The sequence below is a fragment of the Rousettus aegyptiacus genome, unplaced genomic scaffold (genome assembly GCF_014176215.1).
Source record: "Rousettus aegyptiacus isolate mRouAeg1 unplaced genomic scaffold, mRouAeg1.p scaffold_m13_p_16, whole genome shotgun sequence".
Classification (NCBI taxonomy): Eukaryota; Metazoa; Chordata; class Mammalia; order Chiroptera; family Pteropodidae; genus Rousettus; species Rousettus aegyptiacus.
The window spans coordinates 53423720-53446609 of NW_023416291.1; the positions used below are offsets into that span (position 1 = coordinate 53423720).

A 22890-nucleotide genomic window follows, 5' to 3' on the forward strand; every position below is an offset into this window, starting at 1 on the left:
CAACCTTTTATGTAACATATCAAATAGCACATGAAAGTAAAGAACAAAGACAACATATTGACCAAAGTCCAAGAGACACTGAAATGAAATGTATGACATAATTGTGTCATCATTTAAGCAAAATGTATATAGTACAGATAACAGAAATGGGAGATATTTACATTTTAAGTATTCATATCAGCAATGTGAACTACAAATAGAGTGGGATCACAGTTACTAATGAGGCACATAAAAGGTAAGTTTATATTTGTAACAAACACTAGGAAGATTTCTGCCTCACTGAGTTTCATGTGGATAAAAAGTTAAGATCTGTTGGTCATCGCATTTTTTTCTATCACAATGTTTTGCTCAAGTGTAATTGCTTGCATTTAAAAGAGCTCACAGGGAAATGAGGCTCTCTCATAGTCTTTGTATTCAGTTCTATGTACCTTCAGATGTTCTTGCAAATATTTGGAATGCCTAAAGAATTTCCCACATTCCTTACATTCACAGGGTTTCTCCCCAGTGTGCATTCGCATGTGTAACTGCAGCTAGACTCACTGCCTGAAGTCTTTCTCACAGTGCTCACACAGGTTTTGTTCCATTATGTACTATCGCATGTTTATAGAGAGAGTTCCTATATCTGAAGGCTTTCCCACACTTTTTACATTCATAGGGTTTCTCCCCAGTGTGGATTCGCACATGTGATGGAAAGTGGACTTGTTTACTTAGGGCATTCCACACTGCTCACGTTCATAGGGTCTCTCCCCTGTGTTTTCGTAAATGGGAACGTAAAGCGGTTGAACGACTAAAGGCTTCCCAACACTCCTTACATTTATAAGGTTTTTCCCCAGTGTGTGTTCCTAAATGGTAACGTAAAGAGCCCAAATGACCAAACGCTTTCCCACACTCCTTACATTTATAGGGTTTCTCCCCAGTGTGCGTTCGCGCATGTGAGTGAAGGTTGCATCGTTCACCAAAGGCTTTTCCACATTGCTCACATTTATAGGGTTTCTCTCCAGTGTGGGTTCTGAAGTGTCTCCGAAGGTAGTAAAGACATCTGAATGCTCTTCCACACTGGTCGCACTCATAGGGTTTCTCTCCACTGTGTGTGCTCCAGTGTCTTCGAAGGTAGGGAAAACATCTGAAAGCTTTTCCACACTGCTCACATTCGTAGGGTTTCTCTCCACTGTGCGTACTCGAGTGCCTTTGAAGGTAGGAAAAATATTTGAAAGCTTTCCCACACTGCTCACATTCATAGGTTTTCTCTCCACTGTGCGTGCTCAAGTGTCTTTGAAAGTAGTGAAAACGCCTGTAAGCTTTTCCACACTTCTCGCATTCATAGGGTTTCCCCCCACTGCGTGTTCTCACATGAACTTGAAAACAGCAGGGAGCGGAAAAAACTTTTCCACATGCTTTACTTTCAAGTTCTTCTTCCACGTGTGTGCTTACATGTTTCTGCAGGAACGAAGACGTTCTGAAGGCCTTGGTACACTGCTTACATTCATGGGCTTTATCTTCACTGTGTGCCCTGACATGTTCTTGAGAGGAGGGACAACTGAAAACTTTTCCACGTTTCTTACATTCAAGAACAGTTTTACTTCTCAAGTCGATCGCATATCTCTGAGATGCTAGCTTAATAACCTGACATTCATAGGGTTTCTCTACAAGGTCCATTTCCACATGAGTGCTTAGGCACCAGACACACCTGCCGGCTTCTCCACATTCCTCACAGGGATGAGGTGTGTATCCAGTTTGAGATCTTTGCTGATTCTGAAAAAAAGTACATTCCTGGAAGATGTTTCCTGATGTAGGGCATTCAGACAGTTTCATTCCAGTTGGATCTCTCTCACGCACAGAATGATCTGTATCCTCATTCAAGGTGTCTCCACATTGATTACCTTCATTAGTTTCAAAGAGACTCTCATGGAAATAACTTCTGTTCAAAATATTAAACATACAGTTAAGAATTTATGATCATAAGGAACCTACATCACTTTTATAAAACATCTTGTGGAAACTCTCTGAGTACACAATGGTTTAGTACATTCCTACTTGTTATAGCACCAAAATCATCCTCCCCCAGTGAGAATGCCACTCACCTTGGATGCCTGTGTGGGGTTTTGTGCTGATCTCCAACGTCCTGAAATGTCGTGTTTTCTCCAGCAACATATTGGGAATTTGTTTTCTCTTCACCAGGTAGTTCACTGCCCAAACTTTTCCTCTGAAAACATGATCCACTACTTTGAACTTGAGTATAACAGTCTGCAAAAATTGATACAGAATTGATAACTGCCATCCTAATTTATTTCTTGAAAATGAAAGAGTACAATAGAAATAAAAGAACAGACTATATATATGAATTTTTCTATACTGATCAGAAAATATAAAGAAATGTGGGCAAAAACAAAACCGAGGACACCTGTTCTTTGAACCTATGGCAATAATAGGTAAAAGGAGTCAAAGCAGCAGCCTGGCACTGGGAAACGCTCCAAAAAGAAGTAAACACTTATGTTGAGATAAATATTGTACAAATAAAGAGTAGGAATAAACTGGGGGAAACGCACATGCCTAAATGCTCCCCTCACAAGAGGAGCCACAGAAAGTCCTCCCAAGGGAGATGGATGCAAAGACCAACAGGGAAGTCAGGCACACAATGTTACCCTTCTCAGACAAAGACTGAGTCATCTTTAAAGTAGGTACCTTCATGTATCTCAATCCTTTACCCAAAAGCTATGCCTCTAAAGGCTGGGGCTGTCCTGCTGTTTGTAGGGACAAAAGCCCTTTCTTCATGACCACTGCTGCCATTAAGTGATTAAATAGTGCATGTGGCCATTGCCGGCTTCTGGAGAACAGCTCGCCATGGGGGAGGGTGGGGAACAGGAGACATTCCGAGAGATGGGCCAACACTTGGGCTTCAAGGCAAATGGTAATGTGTAGTGTGGGACTCATTGCAGAAAGATCACCATGACGAATGTGTACTAACGCTGGTGTAAATTTCATAGGAAAGAAAGCTGCTCTCACAGCCCCAAGGTGACAGTGGAGACGATGCTCACATGTGATATTTGAAAGCCTAAGATCAAAGTAATAAGTTGTCAGATTAATAGTGAAATAACTTTGCTATAATGGGAAGGCCATTTGAGTCTGAACAGAAGCATGAAGGCTTGGACTGTGTCTGCTTTTAAAAAATATTCCCATTCGGTGGTTCTAATAAGAAAAAATAATTGTAAAGAACATGTCTTTCCTACAATCTAAGAAAAGTGATGAAGCCATCCTTACCCACGGAGGCCAGGTTCTGGCAGGTCTCCAGCATCACATCTCGGTAGAGCCTCCTCTGAGAATGATCCAGCAAAGCCCACTCTTCCCGTGTGAAGTTCACAGCCACATCTGCAAAGACCACCGCATCCTAAAACATTTCACAAGTTTGTTACAACAAAACACTTTTTAACCAATGTGTGTGGGAGGTTGGGGTAGGGAAAAGCCAGGGACTTGGACTCAATTCCTAGATCTCCTGAACTCATAGCTCATGGAAATGACCACACACACACACACACACAGCGTACACTCAGTGATGGTGAGTGGATGGAAACTGGAATCAGTATGATATACACTTATACACACCTAATTAAAAACAACTATGTTTCTCAGCTACCTTCTCAGCAGCAATGCTATAGTCCATCAGAGAGAAGAACATTTGAAATGGCGTAAAAAAAAGAAAAAGAAAAAAAGAACCATACACCCCCAACATAGATTTATTTATGCAGCAAGTGTATCATTTAGAAATGAAAAGAAAATACATTTCTTGGACAAGCAATATCTAAAAAAGTTCATATCCATTAAACCAGATATATAAACTCGATAAATAATGTAAAGCAGACATTTAAAAAGTTACTAAGAAAAGTTTTACATAGTATAAAACTTAAATGCAATAGTTAGGAGACTCACAACACAAAAAGATCTAAAATGTGACATCTAAAACATAAAGCATGAAGGGGAAGTGAGCACGTAGTTATTTAGAACGTGTTCAAACTTATACAATTCGACCCCCACAGAATGACATACATAGACCTCCTGGTACCAGACACCAAACGCCCACAGGACACATGAAGGGGTCTTCCAGTCTTCTCTTCTCCGCCCCCTGACACATTACCCGCTCCCGTGCAAATGAGTGTGGGACCCAGTGAGAAATCAGCCAGGGGACCCTGGCCCTTTGTCAGTCATTAATAAACCTGCTTCACCACCACCATGAACACCAACGGTCGAAGGTCAGGCTCCTCATTATGATCTCTGCCTTTGGACTTTTGCAATTTTCCAAACTGGGTTCAACAGAGAGGATCGTTCCCGGCGCTTGCAAACGCGGACCAGTGGCGGGGACTGTCCGGCCCGCCCAGCCTTCACGGTGCTGGTAACTAACTCTGCCAAACTCCATCGGTGTCCCTTTCATTCACCCCATTTCTTAATAACCATCCAGAGTCCGCCCTGTCAGGGTGAGACCAGTGCTCCCCCGTCTGCGTCCTGTTTGTGCCACCTGAGCTCACATTTGCTTTAGCACTTGACCCCTTGGCGACCCTGTACTGACGTCCGGCTGCTGATCCGGCTCTTCATCCTCTTTTTTGCCCATCCCCAGGTTCTTGTTCATTAACGGAACAGGTTTTCCAGCCTCTAAAACATGCAGGAGAAGCCAATAAGCAAATTCCATGAGGCACTGGGAACCATTTTCAATTTTACAATAAAGCTACATGGGGCCCTTTGAAAGGGCCGCCTGACCCACAGCAGGTACCATGACCCGAGGACAGGCACATTCAGCAGCCCGTGTCCCACGTATCACATCAGCTACTTCACCTGTGGTGTGCCACTGGACATTCATAGGGGGAGATGGACAGTCCCTTCTCAGGGTGAATAAACCCTACAATGCCTTGTGTCTAGTCCACCAGGCCGGCTGCGCCCTTGGGGATAACCCGTGTGTCTGCATCACATAAAGCGCCGTGACGGCTCCGGCGGGCACCGTGAGACCTGTACCAACGCAGGTGTGCGCGTCCATTCTGCGGCATCAAAACCCAAGCCAAAACCCCTACAGGAGTTACAGCCCCATCCGTTTTGGCGAAGGTCCCTCAGAGGACGGGGGTTCCCGTCGCCAATGTGAGACAGTGCTTCGTACCCCTCCCTGACTAAGACATTTTTAGGTTTGTCGTCCCCCACAGAGACAACCTCCTGAGTGACCAGGGGTCTTCTAGGTATTTTCTGATGTCCCTGCACAATCTTTAGCTGAGAGCGAGGCTGTGAGCCTAGCGGCTGAAGCTCTGACTCTTCATTTTCCTTTATGAAGCCTGTTGAGCTTTGACAATTGACACATATAAGCAACGATAACGTGTGCCTTCGTAAGACCTTATTCTAGTATATGGAACATTTATTAAAGGCATGTGACATCCTTTCCGCATTCTCGTTTCCACTGACACAATATTGAGTGAACAACTGTCCCAGCGATTTTCCATGTTAATGAGAGGCTGGTCTTCAATTAAGAATTCACCTCACCTTTCTCTCCATTACTAATGCATAAAAAGGTTCAGACAAAGATAAATCCCCAAATATGGATTGGAGATTCACACATAACCCTTTTTGTCATTTTAGTTGATTGTCCAAATATGAACTGCTGCTCTTTGGCGAATAGATACGTGTCGTCCTTTCCTCTAGGTCGGGGCCAACATGGGCTTGGCCACAAGGGCTTCAATGGCACGCAGAATAGGAGAATATCAAACCAGTCTGCCCACCGCACTGAGGGGAAGCGCTGGTTCCTATTTAAGACCTGGCCCCTGCTGCACAGACCAGGACAGAGTGAGAGCGGCCGTCCTGTGTCGCTTCTCTACTACTGGAGATGGTGAGTTCAGTCAACTCCCACGTATCCTCCGTGGTGTTTTCAGTAAACTAATAACTGGAATCTTATAAATTGTTTCACATAAAATAGCATTTCAAGTCCTGTTTCTTTTCAAGTATCCAAATGCCCTTCACACCCGGAGCTCTTGGTAATAATAGGCAAAGAAATCTCTCTAATCTCAATCCCTAGGACATGCTTGATTTTTAGAAATCATGGATAGGGGAAACTAATGGTGTCATTTTACCAAAAGAAAATATTATATCAGAAAAAAAAAGCAGTTTTCCTATAGGCATGCCTTAAATGATTATTCACATAGAAAACAATATAAAGATAATAATAGACTCAGACTTTTAGTAAATTTCTGGATTGATAAAAATAAACCTCAGTATATTCAGAGTCATGACAAACAAGCTGCTGAAAAGTAAATACTTAAAATGTCTTAAAACTTACTAAGAAGAAAACTAATTTTTTTATGTCTTAAACTATCTCCAATGAAAAATATAAAATAATTTAATGAAAAGTTACAAGATGTAAGCCTATTATTGTTACTGGGCAGTGCTTCTGTAACTTAGGGAAACTTTTACAAAAACCTGGACAGTTGTGGTAGATCTGTGATAGAACCCAAGGAGTATATTTGTGCAAAAATAATTTCTCCTGTATAAGGGGCCTTGTTTAGAACTTACTCCCTTAAAAGGTAGACAGCATAAATTCCATGAATGTTATATTAAACAAGAGAGAAAAAGGCCCAGCCACTGTGAAAAAAGACCATTTAAACATTCCCAGTAACTGTGCTACAAGGTCACTAACTGGCATGCTACAGAGAAATTCTTCATCACAGTCCTTTACCGCATGTGATTGGTGTTTTAAGTGATGGGTTTTTTTGTTTTAGTGCCTGGACTGAGTTCTAGTTATTAAACTTTGTAACTCACTGTGTCTGGAGGGAAGGCGACTGGCAGCAAAAAAACCTGATGGAACATTCTAGGGGCATAAAAATATTTTATCTAGACTGGTAAGTTTCATTTGTCAAAACTCAGCCAATTGTACTTCATCATATGTAAATTATACCTGGATAAATCTGACATTTTAAAAAGCAAAAATAAAATTACTAGACAATAGTAAATGACATCACAGTAGAAAGCAATAAATGTAGAGATGTCACATATCCTGAGTAAGAAGATTCAGTCACCACGTCAGCTCTCCCAAACAAGTCAAGAGTGTTAACAAACTTCCATTATATCAAAAACCAGGTTTGTTTTGAATACTGAGTTGGGGTTTATTTCTGTTTTACTTAAACTTTAAAAGAAAATTACTTCTGGAAGCTGAAGTGAAAATTTCTAAGAACAGCTGTTTCCCAAATAACAACATGGTAGAATTTTTCTAAACAGAAATCAGGACAAAATGGTGTTGACAGAGCAACGGACACACACACCAATGACAAGAAACACAATGTCCTGAAACAGGCCCAAGATTTTGGCAAGTGGATCTACCCTAGAGCGGGGGATCCAGGGAAGTGGAGAGACGGTGGCACTTTGACAGGAGACTGCTCGTTATCGACGGGGATTAAGGCACCGTTTAAGTCTGTCGTCCTTTATTCTTTCCACTTAGGAAAATCAATAGTAAGAAAATAAATAGATATATGAATTAAATATCAAATTGCATCTTCCTTTCTTCCTTGTCTAGGGATAGGGGCGCGTTTCTGCAGGATATATCCTCTGGAGGACAACCCAAAACTCCATTCTGACTGAGACAGAGGGAAAGAGCTCCATGAAACCCCAACAGGCGGGTGTCTTGCTCAGTTCTTTGTTCTAGACATTAAGAGCCTGGACGCAGTGTGGAGAGGGGACTGGAACCCTTCTCCAGTAACAGAATCACTTTAATTCTGACCCAAATTAACTCTCAAATGTATCAATTTCCCTCCAGCAGTAAAATCCAAAGGTTCACTCCCTGAGTCTGACCTTCAGACTCACTCAATATGAACAAATCACACTAAATGCCACCAATCCTGTGCATGACGCCAAAGTCAACCTTGAGAAAACAGCCCCAGCAAAGCCACAAGGGGCCTGGCCTGGTGCACATGGGTCACCCTCCACAGGTGCTGTGGCTCCCTCAGCACAAAGGCTTCTCCTGCGTGGATCTGGGAGTAGAGGTCACTGCAGGACGAGGAGCCCAGCAAGACTCCCGCTGCGCCTGCCTTCACCTCCCACCCAGGACCGGCTCTGGGCACTGCTTGACCACACCAAGGTGACGCACTTGTGTCAAGGACCTGCAGCCATTTTCACAGAGGCAAAGACGCTGTCTTACTGTGTGAAGGAGAACCCGTAGAATTACCGCCACCACCTGCATCCAAGGATAAAGTGGAGGAGGGGAGGAGTTCTAGGAAACCTTTACGGTTTAAATAACAATAAGCTGCTTATCTGTCATAAAGCATCAATTCACTATGATCTTCATGATAAATTATAATCGAATCTGAATTGAACATGTGTCAGTTTCACAGGTCATACTTCAGAGAATTTTCATTAATCTTTGACATGGGCTGTTAACAGGAAATGTAACAGAATCAGTGTCATGACTGGACCCCGAATGGAAGAGTCATTATTATTTTCATGAGTCCCAGAATCCTTCTCTTCACCTCACCTTAAAGTGTGGGACTTTTTGAATTTTTCCCACAATAGTGATGAAAGGAATGACATTCCTCAGACACTTCGGTGGCATTTGTAGGATGCAAGGACCCCACCCAGCAGCAGAGCCAGGAGACTCGGGACCCCTACGCGGGATGGCGGAGGATGCTGGCACCCCAACACGCGGCCCAGAGCGGAGACTCGGGTCAGGACCCGGGGACCCACCCTCCCCGTCCCCCGGCAAAGCCGGGGCAGGGCGCGGGGACCCTGTCCGGTGGCCCAGGGCGGAGCCCCTGGCGGTGCGCCGCATTCAGTCAGTTCAGTCTGCTCGGAACTAGTTCCTCTTCCGGGTCCCCCGCACGCGAACTCACCATCTCCGCGCCTCACTTTGCAATCCGTTCGTCCTTCCCGCGGCCCCGCTACCTGGAAGGTGACAGTTACCTTGACTGCACACTTACGGCTGCAAGGGCCAGACTCGCGTTGGTACTAGCGTCGTGAGAGAGGGACGCCACACACTGCCAACGCCCCCGCCCCTGGACCCTACTGACCCGCGTCCGGCAACGGTAGAGTTTGGGTCAGAAGTGTCTTGATTGGACGACAGTTCACTCACTCCGCCTCCCGGGAAATCTCATTGGAGGTTTCTCCACGCGTCCGTTATGCTTCCGACTTCCCTGATTGGACCGATTTACAATTTTCCGGGGTCTGATGGGAAGAGGAGGAGGTCACGTGGCCGGGCTGGGCGGAAGTGCTGCTTTACCGGCGTCATCTCCCCTCTCGCCCACTTTTGGGGACCCGAACTTGACCGCCCCAACTGTTACCTCCTACCTGAACCCACTCCGAGCGAACCTGTCATCTGGCCGCAGCTTAGTCGTCCTTTCTTGTCCTCCTCCTGGACCAGAAAGTGCTAACTCAGTTTCTCTTCTGAGGCTTTTCCCGAATCTGTGACAGGCGGTGTCAGGGGTCACTGGGGTGGAAGTCACTGTGCAATACGCATTTTGAATAAGAACAGTGACCCTCAGTTTTGACGTGTAACCTTTGACACCAGAAAACAATCCCAAATTGTTTTATGGGCCAATTTTACTAAGTAGTAAAGATAATATAGAAAAGAACTCCTTTATCAGAAACGTACCAAGAACAGAACAATGCAACTAAAACGAAACAAAACAAAAAACATTAACATACATAAGTGTAAAATTCTATTTAAGAAAAAGATAAAATTTTGTATGTAAAGGTTCAAAGGACTTACGGATGAATAATTACAAATCTATACCAGGACAGACATTAAAAGAATAATGCTCAAAAATGAATTTATTTCTATGTACCAGTAAGAGTATTTTAAAAGATACCACTGAAATCAGCATCAGTCTTAGGTGCAGAGTATTACGTCTAACAAAGTTTGCAGGCTGGGTAATAAAAGCTCATTAATTCATTTCAATTGGCTCCGTGGGTCTTAGATTTGAACACACCGCAACACAAGGGCATTTCCTTACAAGGCTGGTTTTGGGTGGCTGCAAGACGAGTAGATCCCCACATCTGTCTGCCAGAATCTTAGAAGTCTATACCTAAGCATCACCTGGATTCAGTCACAGGTACTGTCCTGGTGGTCTCAACCCCTTCCTCTCTTAAGGCTGTGTCCTTGGAACAGCTACTGTGGGGATGGTGGGCAAAGCATGCTTTCCCAGGACAAGGGAGGGGCAAGGAGCCTCCTCCTGGCCAGGTCAACGTCAAGGGTCAGCTAGAAATCATGTCCGTTTGATGATCTCCTCCAACACACTGGTTCAAGGGTGGAGAGGAGGAGAGGTATCACACCCAGCTGTGGCCAAATAGATCTCTCAGTGAAAACACCTCCTTAGCAAAATAATCTGTAGGTTTTGAATTACGCAGCAGCAAATAACAAATACTTCAGTATAAGTGACATGCATTCCCTCCACTCCAGGGAGACTACAATTGTATGAAGTATAAATTAGGTCCTGAATTTGAGATACTTGTATTTTTTCAATTGTGGTAAAATACACCTAAAATTTACGCTCAATGATTTTTGAGTGTATAATTCAGGGGCATTAAGTACATTCGCGTTGTTGCACAACTCTCGCCAATATCCATCTCCAGAACTCTTTTCATTTTGCAAAACTGAAAATGCATGCCCATTTGTCCAGTGGTGGGCCACCATAATGTGAAGGTGTCTTAAGACTGGCAAATGAAGCAGGTATCTCCATAGAACATAGCAGAATTCATTAGAGAGTAATTTACTTATGGGAAGCTTGGGCTGCAGTGGACAGAAGCCCCAGCAGTACGTGCAGATTAGTCTTTGCTCACAGACCCATTACAGTATAACACAGTATACAGTATATACTATTTTTAATAGTATAACTCAGGTACTAATGACTGCAAAGACAAAGGGACATGGATGCAGTAGGACCAGAGGCCATTCTTCCTGGTGGTCTTGTGATAGATGGTTATCTGCAAGTGATAGTATAACCAGTGTGATATTTATCTTAGTTGTCACACCATTCTGACCATTGCTAACAAATATAGTTATGGCTACTTATTAAGGAATGCAGAAAACCCTCAACTAAAAAGGCTTTAATATGCTTGCTAAGGACAGTGAAGTTGGTCAAAGGTCAATGCATGAAACTTAAAAACGAAATAAAATCTGGGCACAGAGATGGAGTTAGTTTTGTTCACATCTACACCTATGTGCCATTAAATAAGAACTACCCACTGTCCCACCCCACCCCCTCTGGCAACTGAACACCATGCTACTTTGTGTATTTGTCTTTTTGTACCTGGCTATTTCGCTGAGCATAATGTCCTCAAGGTTCATTCATGTGGTAGCGCATGTCAGAACTTCCTGCCTTCCTAAGGCTGAATAATAGTCCATTGTATGTGTAAACATCTTATTTACTTATCATCTGTCGACGGACACTTGGGCTGCTTCTACCTTTTGGCTACTGTGGATAATACCGCTATCAGTATGGATGTACAAATATCTTTTTGAGCCCCTGTTTGCAATTCTTTTGGGTATATACTCAGAGCTGGATCATATGGTCATTCTATTTTTAATTTTGAGGCACTACCATACTGGTTTCTGCGGCAATTGCACCGTGTTATGTTCCTGCGCACAGTGCACAGTGTTCCGATCTCTCCACATCCTCACTGATGCCTGTTATTTTTTCTTTTTTTCTTTTTTTATAGTAGCCATCCTAATGGGTGTGAGGTGGTTGAGACAGCTGAATTTTTAATCACTTTAAGAAACTTCTCCATCAACAAAATTAAAAGACAACCAATAAAATATTTGCAAGTCATGTATCTGATAAGGGGTTAATATTCAAAATATATAAAGAACTCACACAACTCAACAGCAAAAAACATATATATTTTTTAATGGTCAGAAGAACTGAATAAACGTTTTTCCAAGGGAGTCATCCAAATGGCCAACATTAGGTATTACACACAGAACAGGAAACATATACAGAGGTAAGATACACCACAATCATGCAGGGGACTCACAGACACTCCCACCTGAACACAACTCAGTGACATGGACAAACTTAGCTAGACCTACTTGGCTCTGGAGACAGAATCACCTAGACTTTGGGACTTGGACATGAAGAGACACACTCTTAGAGATCAAGACCTCCGTGACACACAGACACAGCCAAGACCCTCTGCACCCTTTCCTGTTCTTATTTTCTCCTTAGGATTTATCACCATCCAATATGCTTTGTATTTTAATCGCATGTCTTTACTTTTCCCTGATAGAATTTCAGCGCCAAGAAGACAGGGATATTTCCTCTGTTCTGAGCACAGCTAAATCAACAGCACCCAGTGCAAAGTCTGTTAACGTATGAGAAAATAAATGTTTATTGAAAGACCAATGTACACACACACATACACACACCATTTGTCTGAACTCACTGGCTCACATCCATTTAATCTGCCAAGGGTGAAGGATTACTGTTCCCATTCCAAATAGTGCAGGGTGTCCACTGATTCCCAAAGGAATTCCCAAAGCATCCTTTGGCTGACGCGCTGGGAGTGGGGCGTCACACTGTAACTCACTTAGCACAAAAACCCTTCTGTACCTACCCTAGCCCTGCCTCTCCATAACCTGCAGGGAAGTGGTGCTGTCACCCCGCTATCATCCAAATGACCCTAACATTCCTCAATACCTGACTATGTCACAAGCCATGCTGCCTGCAGGAACTGAATAGGATTCCCCACCACAAAATGAAGATGGCCAAGTGCAAAGACCACAGTGCCAGGTGCAAAGACCAAGATGGCAATGGGGCATCGTGCGCAAAAAGGGCCAGGGGCAGAAGAGCCAAGTGTAACAGAAGAACTACACATGCCTTAAAAATAATCTAATAACTGCACGCCACAGTATATAAATACAGTGGCTCCTTCTCAGTCTGGAGCGGGTGCCTTTAGAGCATGAGCTCACCCTTCTCCATTCCTTGATTACAGAATAAGGTTCCTGCTCTGCTTTACGGAACTCAGTGTGTTCTATTGGCAGGAATAGTACTGGGCAAAAAGACCTGGGTTTGGGTCCCCAACTGGGAAGGGTCAGTAGCAGTGGAGTTACTGATACAGGAAACAAGCATAAGAACTTCACAAATTGACTAAATATTAAACCAGACTCTATTCAGAGCCTGCTGTGAGCTGACAGACACGGGATCCTGGCTGATCAGCACACGGCCCGACCACGCAACCGACAGGGCAACTCCTGCGGAGATCACTAACGACCTCCCGGGGCCTTTAATGCTGCACACCGACACCGGAAAGGAAAACAGACTCAAAATGAATTCCTCGGAACCGGAGCCTGAGACCCGCGCCCCCCACCAGGGTCAGGGGCGCCAAGTGATCTGGGTTTCTACCAGGAGCGGCCGCTCACTCGCTGACATCTCGGAGAATCCTGCTGGAACCTGCGCTTCCCACCTGCGGTCTGGCCTGGGCCCGTCTGCCCCGACCCGCCCTCCGACCCCCGCCACGTGCCTTGACACACTCTTCTGCGGTGTCTGCATCCTCATCTTTGTTCCCGGCTGGGCGCCCACCGTCGGCCCCCGCGGTTTTCACCATCTGTCCCGCACCTGCCACAACCCGCCAAGGGGAAGCTAAGACCTCGTCGCTGGGCGGCAGGCAGGCAACCTTCCGGACCAACAAGCCTACCGGAAGCTGGAAGAAAGGAGTGGCGGCGGGACCTCAGGGAGGTCGCCTGAGCATTTCCTGTCGCACCCTGATCTCCGCTGCACATTCACCAACTCGTCGAAGGCCTGCGGCCCCTGCTTCCGCCGGAAACGCGGATCTCCGCAGCGGGAGGCGGCGCCTGCGCACTTCCGCCAGGCCGACCGCCCAGGGGCCCCTGCGTTGCATGCTGGGAGCAACCTGGAAGCCGGGCTTCCGCCGTCTGAGGAGACGGTCCTTCTAAGCTACATTTTTCCCAGGGACTCGGGATCCACAGGGTGTTTCTCGCCCAGGAAATGAGCCTGGTGTGGGCGGGAAAAGGTCTGCAGTGTCTACCTGGAGCTGTTGGGGAGCTTGGGAACGAGGAAGCCGGGGGTGTTGGCCGCGCATGCGCAATTCCGGTCCTGCGGCTAGACGGGAAGCGGTCACAGGCGGGCATGAGTGCGCAGGCGCACTGCCGTGGGCGGGCGTTCTCCCTAGCTCCTCTCGCACATGTCAGACGTTGAGACAGTGACAGTTGGGAGTCAAGTGTGTCTGGCCAGGCGTCAGGATGTTTAGTTCATTTGGGAATGTGTTACCCTGAAAGAATGTGGAATACGGTGTCCTACTCTTTCCTCCAGACACTTGAATTGCAGGCATGTGGAATTTCTGCCCGGATACCAATGTACAATCTCATAAACACATACAACATGCACTAAAATTTTAACCATTGAAAAAAATAAAGCTGAACGATGACTAGATCTTCATTTTCTATGGAAAAAATAACAGTTGACTCCCTGAATGGAGAATCATCTGTATCACTGTACACTACTTACTCATACCTTTGAACAGTTCTAGAAATAATGTTTAAGGCATATTAGATGGGCCTTCATTCTGCATTCTCTTTTATCCTCATCATTATGGTTTACATATTACTTCATTCTGCTTTGATATTATCCAATAAAGTTTTAAATATTTTCTCAAGATCCTTTTTAATCCTTTGCTAGGCTTATTTAGTAATTAAATTGATTTTTTAAAGCCATTATGTTCTTACTATTATATTAATAAAATTATAACAATATAATAAATTTTATTAGGAAAGTGCCTAAACTTGTATGCACCTGGTAATATTGAATCAGAATGTATAATGCTTAAATTCACTTGTTACAAAGCTGATTTGACAACTCATAGTTACAATATTTTAATACATCTTTTCAGCAAATTTAAAATAGAGATTGACATGTTAATATACAACTTCTTTGAAAACAGTTAATAGGATATTTCTCAGAAACACAGCTTTAGTTCAACCAAAAAAATGCACATTTTTTTCATTATACATAATCAGTCTTAATAATTGAACACATACCGAGGGATCATATTCAGCTCTGAGTAACACAAACCCCACGCAGCTTGCTAAGGTCAGTAATGAGCTTATTTATCTCATAGAAGCTCCAGGTAAGGGCAGCTGCTCGACATTGCTTACATTTACAGCTCTCCAGAGTGCATTCTGACATGTTTGTGTAAGGATGAAGGCCAACTGAATGCTTTCCCGCATTGTTCACAGGTATACGGTTTCTCTCCATTGTGAATTCTCACATGTCTTTGAAAGGATGTGAGCCAACAGTAGGCTTTCCCACACTGCTTACATTCATAAGGTTTCTCTCCAGTGTGCATTATCATATGCACTTGAAAGGATTTGGGACAACTGAACCCTTTCCCACATTGTTTACATTCATAAGGTCTCCCTCCAGTGTGCATCATCACATGTACTCGAAAGGACTTAGGACAACTGAAGGCTTTTCCACATTGCTTACATTTGTATGGTTTCTCTCCAGTGTGACTCCTTATATGTCCAGTGAGGGAATGGGAACGAATAAATGTTTTCCCACAAAGTTTACATGCATAGGGTTTCTCCACACTGTGTATTTTCACATGATTACTTAGGTATGAAGAACAACTAAAGGCTTTCCCACATTCCTCACATTGATAGAATTTGTGTCCAGTGTGACTTTTTTTGTGCCTCTTAAGGGATGAACAATGCCTGAAGACTTTTCCACACTGACTGCATTCATACCGTTTTACTGCAGCAGGAGTCTTCTTGTGTGGCTTAAGACTTGGAATATGGTTGAAGGTTTCTTCATATTTATTATTTCTACTACTTTCACAGGATCTCTCCATCATGTAATTTTTGCTAAAAAAGAAAAGCACATTATTAATGGTTGTGTATTTGTGATTTATTAATATTTATTAATGAGTACTGCAATTATATTTTTACCACTTTCTGTGTAAATGGAAATTTTATGTCCGGTTTGAATAATTTCAAAGTGGAATAAACTAAATGTTTCAGAAGAGGGTTCGACCACAGCCTATTAGTACAATAATGTTTCTCATATTTGGAATTCCCTGATAAATTGTGTTCAACTGAATTGTCTTTCAATGTTTAAGTCACATTAAGAAAAAATGGGAGGTTAGATGTGAATAAATAAATTTAGAGCTAGTTTTATGTTTGTTTGTTTGTTTTTAATTTCATGAAATACTAAGATTCTCTACTGCTTTTTCTCCTAAGTGCAACTCACCCCAAATGTCTCCCCTGGTTGTTGTGCTTATTTTCAGTAGACTGGTCTTCCAAATTTTCTCTTAAAAGGGAGGTCCAAGAATCATTTTTGGTGAACCTCGCTATCTTCTGTTCATTGGATAATTTTTCTCCAAAAATATCCTGCTGGGAAATGGACCCATTGGTTTTAAGTTGAATCTCATCACCTGAAACAAAAAAAGTGAACCAATCTTATAAAGAAGTCACCTGTGAGCAAAGAAATACATTCAGTTTAGCCATTTCAGGACTTCATTATTAACAGTTCCAAGAAGTCAAAATGGTAGGCAATTTAATACACATAGAAAACCCACAATAAGATTTCAAATGACAAACTCCTCTGTGCCCACAATGTGACCCATGTGTATACACCAACACAGATGACACTGAGTGACTCTAAGTCTCTTAAACACGACAGAAAGATAAACACAGGCTAATTTGTAGATTTTTCTTGTCACAAAGGAATTATTAGATTCTAGGACCCTGACAGCTGTGACCATGTCTGTCTTATTTACCAATGTATTTCTCTTCTATACTCTAAATCTTAAAATCTTAATGAGTAAGAAATATTTATTCTCCAAATAACTAAGTAAAAGAAATGTGCCGTCCTTACCTATTGAAACCAGGTTCCTGAAGGTTTCCAGCATCACGTCTCGGTAGAGCTTCCTCTGAGCAGGGTTCAGCAAGGCCAACTCTTCCCGGGTGAAGTCCACAGCCACATCCTCAAAAACCACTGCGTCCTAAGACAAACCGCATATATATAAGAGGATGAGTGACACTGACAACTCAGGGGAAGCAGGCTCAATCCATAAAAAGTTCAAATAAGGTCCCATGGTCTCCCAGTATTTGATCTATGTCCATTCTCGGTTCCTGTGTCATAGTTTCAACAGTATCACTAACACACTGAACTCGTCTCTCTGCACCTTTTTACTGTGACACTCCTTGTATGATCTCTCTTTTCCAGAGTCTAGAATAGTCCAGAACACATTGGAAAAATTAGATAAATGGTATACAAATGAAACAAATATTTCCATTTTGTGACTATCAAATCCTTGTGACAAAAGCTAATTCATATCTTTCTCTATTGTCCACATCATTTTGTACTATATTAACCACAAGTTTTAACCCAGATAAAGTTTTAATAAGTAAAAACACACTGGACACGGTCCTAATAAATAAAAACACACTGGACAAGTTTCTAATAAGTAAAACCACACTGAAGGACTAAGAGCTTTTCTTACTCACCCCCTCGCCAAGCATGAGTGACCCAAGGGCCACTTCTTTAATGAAAACCAAACTTGCAACATGGGCCAGCAGACCCTATGTCTTGATGTACTCCAGTCCCTTAGAAGTAGACAGATTCAACTGGCTGCATGAAGACATTTTTGGGGAGAAAAGTTAATTTTAACTTATATATGTATTACTTATGTGTTTTATTTATCACAGAATCAGTGGCTACTCTTTCTTCCTCTACCTCCCATTCACTAGAGACAGAAGAGTTATTGAGAAAGAAGAGGAAGGAGGAAGAAGATATGAGAACTTAGACTTTCCATAATCCCCACATTCACAATCCTTGGTATTGGTATGCACCAATTTTGAGTATGCACACACCTCCCACCATGAAGTTATAAGGTGCCAGAACAGCCCTTTCCACCAGAAGCATAAAAGAATAATTACTCAGGGTCTCCCTAACCTTGAGGAACAGGCTAAGAGTCCTTATGAAAGAGACAGGAGAGATCCCTCACCCCTTCCACCATGTGAGCACACAATGAGAAAGTGCTGGGTGTGAAACAGGAAGAGGATCTCACCAGAAAATGCTGGTACTTTGATCTTGGACTTCCCTGATTCTAGAACTATGAGAAATAAATTTCTGTTATTTATAAGCTACTATGTGGCATTTTTATAGCAACTCGTATGGTTTAGCTGACACACATAGCTAGAGGCTAGTATGACTGGAGCAAAGAGGAATAGGGAATAACATTTGAGGATGGTGGAGAATGATGGGCGGTGGGGCACATCATCTTGTGGGGAGCTAGTCGGCTTTGACACTGTGAGAAATGCAGAGCTACTTCATTCAGGCTTATGCAAAAGGAGTGATCTCATCTGATAGGTTTAATGACCCATCAGATCTACTGAGACTGGACTGCAGGGGACAGATGTAGAGGCCAGGACACCTGCTAGAAGAGTAAAGCCATAACCAGGTGAGAAGGTGGGTCAGCCCAGATGGTCACACTGGAATGTGCGGGGAAAGCACAGAAGAGCTAATGCAGATTCCTGATGTTGGGGCAAGACAGAATGAGGGGAGTTGTGAATGTCTCTGACTATTTCACACAGCAAAAACTGGAATAACAGAGTTCCCAACCCCTGAGATGTAGAAGGCAACATGTGGATTAGGTTCTTGGGGAGAGGATGAGGTGTTCGCCATAGGGCATACTGAGATGGGAATGAGAATAAGACATCCAAGTGGATACATGTATAATGATGTCTTTAGGAGAACAGTTCACAATGGCAAAAATTCAAAATCGACCAAATAGCTACTAGTACTAGAGTTAATAAACAATAACAGTATATCCCTGCCAGTGAATATAAGAGAGCAATAAGAGCGAATGAACTGTTACTACTCCATGAAAGACCATGAAATAACTTTGAAGTAAAGAAGCCTGACCAAAATAGCATGTATACTATGATGATATTTACATGCAATATAGAGCATGCGAAACTAGAATATCTTTATTTAAGGATGCATACACAGGTGTTAATAGCGTAAAGAAAAGTATGGATACTACCATCACATAATTCGGGATATCAGTAAAATCCGGAGGCCGAGGAGGCCTGCCCTTGGTAATCATTTCCAGTGGGATGTCTGATGTCAGTCATTGTTCTAGGTCTAGGGCTGGATTTTTATTTAACAGGTGTTTATGATGTATTACTTGCATGGACTGTACACATATCTTATGTACTTTTCTGCATATGTATTATACTGTTTAATGAAATCTATAACCAATTAATATAATATACCTGAAATCATCTTAAGAGTTATAGAAAACCATTTTATAATATTCAACAGAAATGCATGAAAAAAAACTCATAGCTTTTGGGAACAGATAGTAATATGCATAGCCCATTAAGGAGCATACCAAAAAAAATACCATTCAAAAAGAAACACATAAATGAAGTGAATTGTTTTCTACCAAAAAAAGGACAAACCTAGCTTCCTATTACTTCGCTCATAGTCAACATTATACTACAGAGCCAATCTAGAGTCACTTGAAAATAAACAAATGTACAAGAATTACAAAAGAACGAAAGCTTATCATTATGCATAGCACTAACCAGTGTGTGTGTAGAACCCTAACAGAGCAAAAATAACCATAAAATAAGATTTTTAGTAATATTTCAGAATAAAAATACAACATAAAAATAAAATTCTTTTTATATTTACCAACAACAGAAAGTCGGTAAGCAAATGTTAAAAAGGTAACACAACTACACCACAGGACGGGGCTCCGTGGCCCTGCTCCCCAGTGAAACTGGTAAAACTCACTTTTAAACAATCACATTTAAAGTCTCTGGAAATAGTCCTGAGGGCATACAGTAAATGAAGAAACAGCTATGCAAGGGAGTCCATGAAAATTCAGTATGAAATGTGAGGATCTGTGATACATGAGCCAGGACAACGCCCTGCTCCCTGGACTTTCATTTCAGACTGAAGCCAAGGACACAGGCTCCCAGCTGGAGAAGGAGGACGTCAGGAGTTCTCATTCCACTCCAGCTGCCTGTTACTGAGGTTAAGTTCTAGAAAGTGTGTAAGAGGTGAGTCTCCCTCCTTCTGCCCTGTCCCTGCTTGTGGAATGAAGGCTCTGTGGTGGGTACAGGGCTGCGGAGACCACTGGGGACCTGAGTGCTCTTATTCTGCCTCATAAAATAGAGGTTACACACTCAAGAAAGGCCAGCTGAGATGATCTCATGCCACTGCCCTTCCTCCACTGTATGTCCAGCTCCTGAAGTGGGGTGTCACGGGGAAAGAAGCGTGCCATTGTCCGCATCCCGTGCCGGGGCCCTGGCTCAGAGATTTTGACTGGAGGAAAAAGTGGGCTATAAAGCAGGTAGTTCTTAGTCTCTTCCCAAAGCACTGACTTCCCAAAGCAACAGAAAACGGAGAAGTTCAAGCCTAAAGGTGCTCTCAAGAACAGTGGAGGGTGTGGTGAAGGACGACTGGGAGGAGATTTAAGATACTAGCTAGAATGCAGTCCGCTTTGTTTGCAGGAGAGAAACAAGGAAAGAGACAGGTGGGAGGAGCCCTCCTTGGGTCCAAGCAAATACCAGACACAGGCCTGAGGAACTATCCTTCAAAGGAGTCTGAATTTGCCTGGATTTGTCGTAGAGCAATGTATTCACGACAGCATGATCGAAACAACAGAGCAATATGCCTGCTCTGATTAACGGAGTTTAACAGCTTCAGGCGGTCAAGGAAAGAAAAGAAAAAAGCCCTGCCGACACTACTGCCATCCCAGGGTGACTGCGGGCATACCTGAAGCCAAGCCTCCCTGAGGAGGAACCACTGCGGGGTTGGGGAGGGTGGGAGGAGGAGTTAAATAGCCTCGACTAGAATAATCCAGCCAGTCACCAAGCAAATACAAATAAACACCAATAACGAGCCCCAGAGAAGAGGGGCCAGTACCCAAAGTTGCTGCAATATATACCTATAATGTCCAGTTCCCAGTAAAAAAAGAAAAGTTGCAAGGTGTGCGAAGAACAAGGAAATCATGACTCTTACAGCAGAAGAAAAAGCAAACGACAGAAACTGTCTGTGAGAGCGAACAGACATCAGATTTAATGGAAAACAGTTTCGAAGTAGCCATTATAAATATGTTCAAAGAACTAAAGGAAACCACGATTAAAGAAGTAAAGGAAGCCATGATGACAATGGTCCATCAATCAAAGAACAACACTGAAGAGACAGAAGTTATTCAAGAAGAACCAAATGAAACGCATAACACCTGAAGTTTAAAAGTCACTAGAGGAACTGAAGAGTAGATTTGAACTTGTAGAAGAGAGCTACATTAGAGCATTAGTGGTGATTTATGGCCGCCGGCGGGGGAGGGCAGAGGGTGAGAGCTGCAGGACATAAAGTTTCTTTTGAGTTCACGAAAACACTCTAAAATTGACACCGATGCCGGTGGCACCTATTTGTAAATAAACTTCTGCATCCTGCATTTTAAATTGGTGAGTTGTACAATATGTGACTTATCTCAATCAAGCTTTTTTAAAAAGCTAACACATAAAAGATTATTCTAATGAAGGGTATAAAATATTCTAATGGGGGAAAATTCAACTTCATTAGATAATATCAAAGCAGAATGAAAGAAGTGACATTTTGGTGAGTCTCTGTAATTCACCAATTAATATACCAAATAATTTTCGTGTGAAAATGCATTAATTTTCTACAGCCATAACCAGAGAAAGATTCTCTCTCCTTGTCTCTGATTCGTTTTCCCAGGAGCGTTTTCAAGGCTAAGCCCTGGAATGCCACTTGTCATCACCGAAAAGAAAACGACAGATGTGAGAAACCACCACGCAAGCTCCAGGAGAGAAAAAAGGCACAGAGGAATTTTTAACAGATGGAATGTAAGACGAGAGCATTTTTTAATTTCGGAAATTCACCTCTTCCTTGCTTCTTTAGAATTATTTTATCTCTCCGTATCTATTAGTTAAATGTATTTTACATTTACTGAAAAAATCCGAGGCTCGGAGAACCAAACAAATCTTTCCGAGGCGACGCACCCAGGGAGCGGCAGCGCTGAACTGGACTCCGGCACTGGTGACTCAGAGGGTCAGGCGCGGCCACCCTGCCACGCGGGGCTCGCGGCCCCTGCCACCTGTTCCCCGAAATGCTCCGCGAGCCAAGGCCGCTGAGGTCCCGCTGCGAGTCTCCGGCGCGTGCGGCTGTGCGGGCGGCTGCCCCAGCTCACCGGCTGGGCTCTCCCTGTCCTCTGGGTTCGTTTCTCTCCCTTTAGGGGGCCCGAATCGCTCCTGTCTTTTCTCCTCAAAACCAGCGTCGGGTCAGCTGACGACCGTGTCCGTCCGGGCAATGAGAACAGGGGTCAGGCTCAGTTAGGGACCGAGCACCGACCAGGAGAATCCTCCAGCCCCGGCCCGGTGCGGGGCTCCCCACTGCCCCCCGCAGCCTGTGCGCTGGGAGGAGCCCGCCGGGGGCTGGCCTCTCCGCCCCCCGATCCCAGGCGGGTGCAGCTGTGCGCGGCCGGGTCACCCAGGCCGTCCCGAGACCCCGGACCCGGCGCGGGGCCGGACAGGACTCCGGGACCCGACGCCGCGGGTCGCGGGGGACACTCGGGTGGGGCCCCGGGGGACGCGGGAGACCCGGCCCCCAGATCGAACCGGCCCCTCTCGGTCCCTGCCCCGGCCCCGGCCCCGCGCACTCACCATCTCGCGTCCCTGCTCCGGGGTCTCACCTCGTCCTCCCCGCAGCCCTGGCAGGTGAGAGCGACCGAGAGCGACACCGGGAAGCGCACCGGGGAGGTGCGCCTGGGCCGGGGGCCTGCAAAGAAAGCTGCCTGCCCGGCCGAGAGCGCGCCCGCCACCTGACAGGACAGCTGCGGACACCCCGCCGCAGGGGACTCGGGTTGCACAGAGCTCCCGGCCCCGCC

General features: G+C 44.1%; 2 protein-coding genes across 6 annotated transcripts in view; one reads left to right on the forward strand and one right to left on the reverse strand.

Moving 5' to 3' along the window:
* The window catches only part of LOC107520095 (zinc finger protein 14-like), a 38882-nt gene extending 16758 nt beyond the window's left edge, over positions 1 to 22124 (forward strand). For 3 of the 4 annotated variants that reach the window (XR_004954994.1, XM_036234141.1, XM_036234142.1), the window contains 2 exons: positions 5671 to 5854; positions 7532 to 9904. Coding sequence is in view for 3 of the 4 variants with exons in the window: in XM_036234141.1 (XP_036090034.1) it covers positions 5671 to 5854; positions 7532 to 7596 (249 nt within the window). In the remaining variant the exon portion in view is untranslated. Of the gene's footprint in view, positions 1 to 5670; positions 5855 to 7531; positions 9905 to 21722 lie in introns of those variants that run through there. The other variant, XM_016163473.2, reaches the window with a different exon arrangement.
* Positions 14955 to 17953, reverse strand: ZNF556 (zinc finger protein 556). 2 transcript variants are annotated; one of them, XM_016163472.2, is made up of 4 exons: positions 17468 to 17952; positions 16836 to 16962; positions 16209 to 16392; positions 14955 to 15823 (listed from the first exon to the last, which is right to left on the reverse strand). In XM_016163472.2, the coding sequence occupies exons 1-4, from the start codon at positions 17480 to 17482 to the stop codon at positions 15118 to 15120; spliced, it is 1032 nt and encodes a 343-aa protein (XP_016018958.2). In that variant the 5' UTR covers positions 17483 to 17952; the 3' UTR covers positions 14955 to 15117. The 2 variants fall into 2 exon arrangements, with proteins under 2 accessions (XP_016018958.2, XP_036090045.1); XM_036234152.1 differs by lacking the exon at positions 14955 to 15823 and having other exon boundaries at positions 16150 to 16392; positions 17468 to 17953.
* Positions 22125 to 22890: the final 766 nt, after the last annotated feature.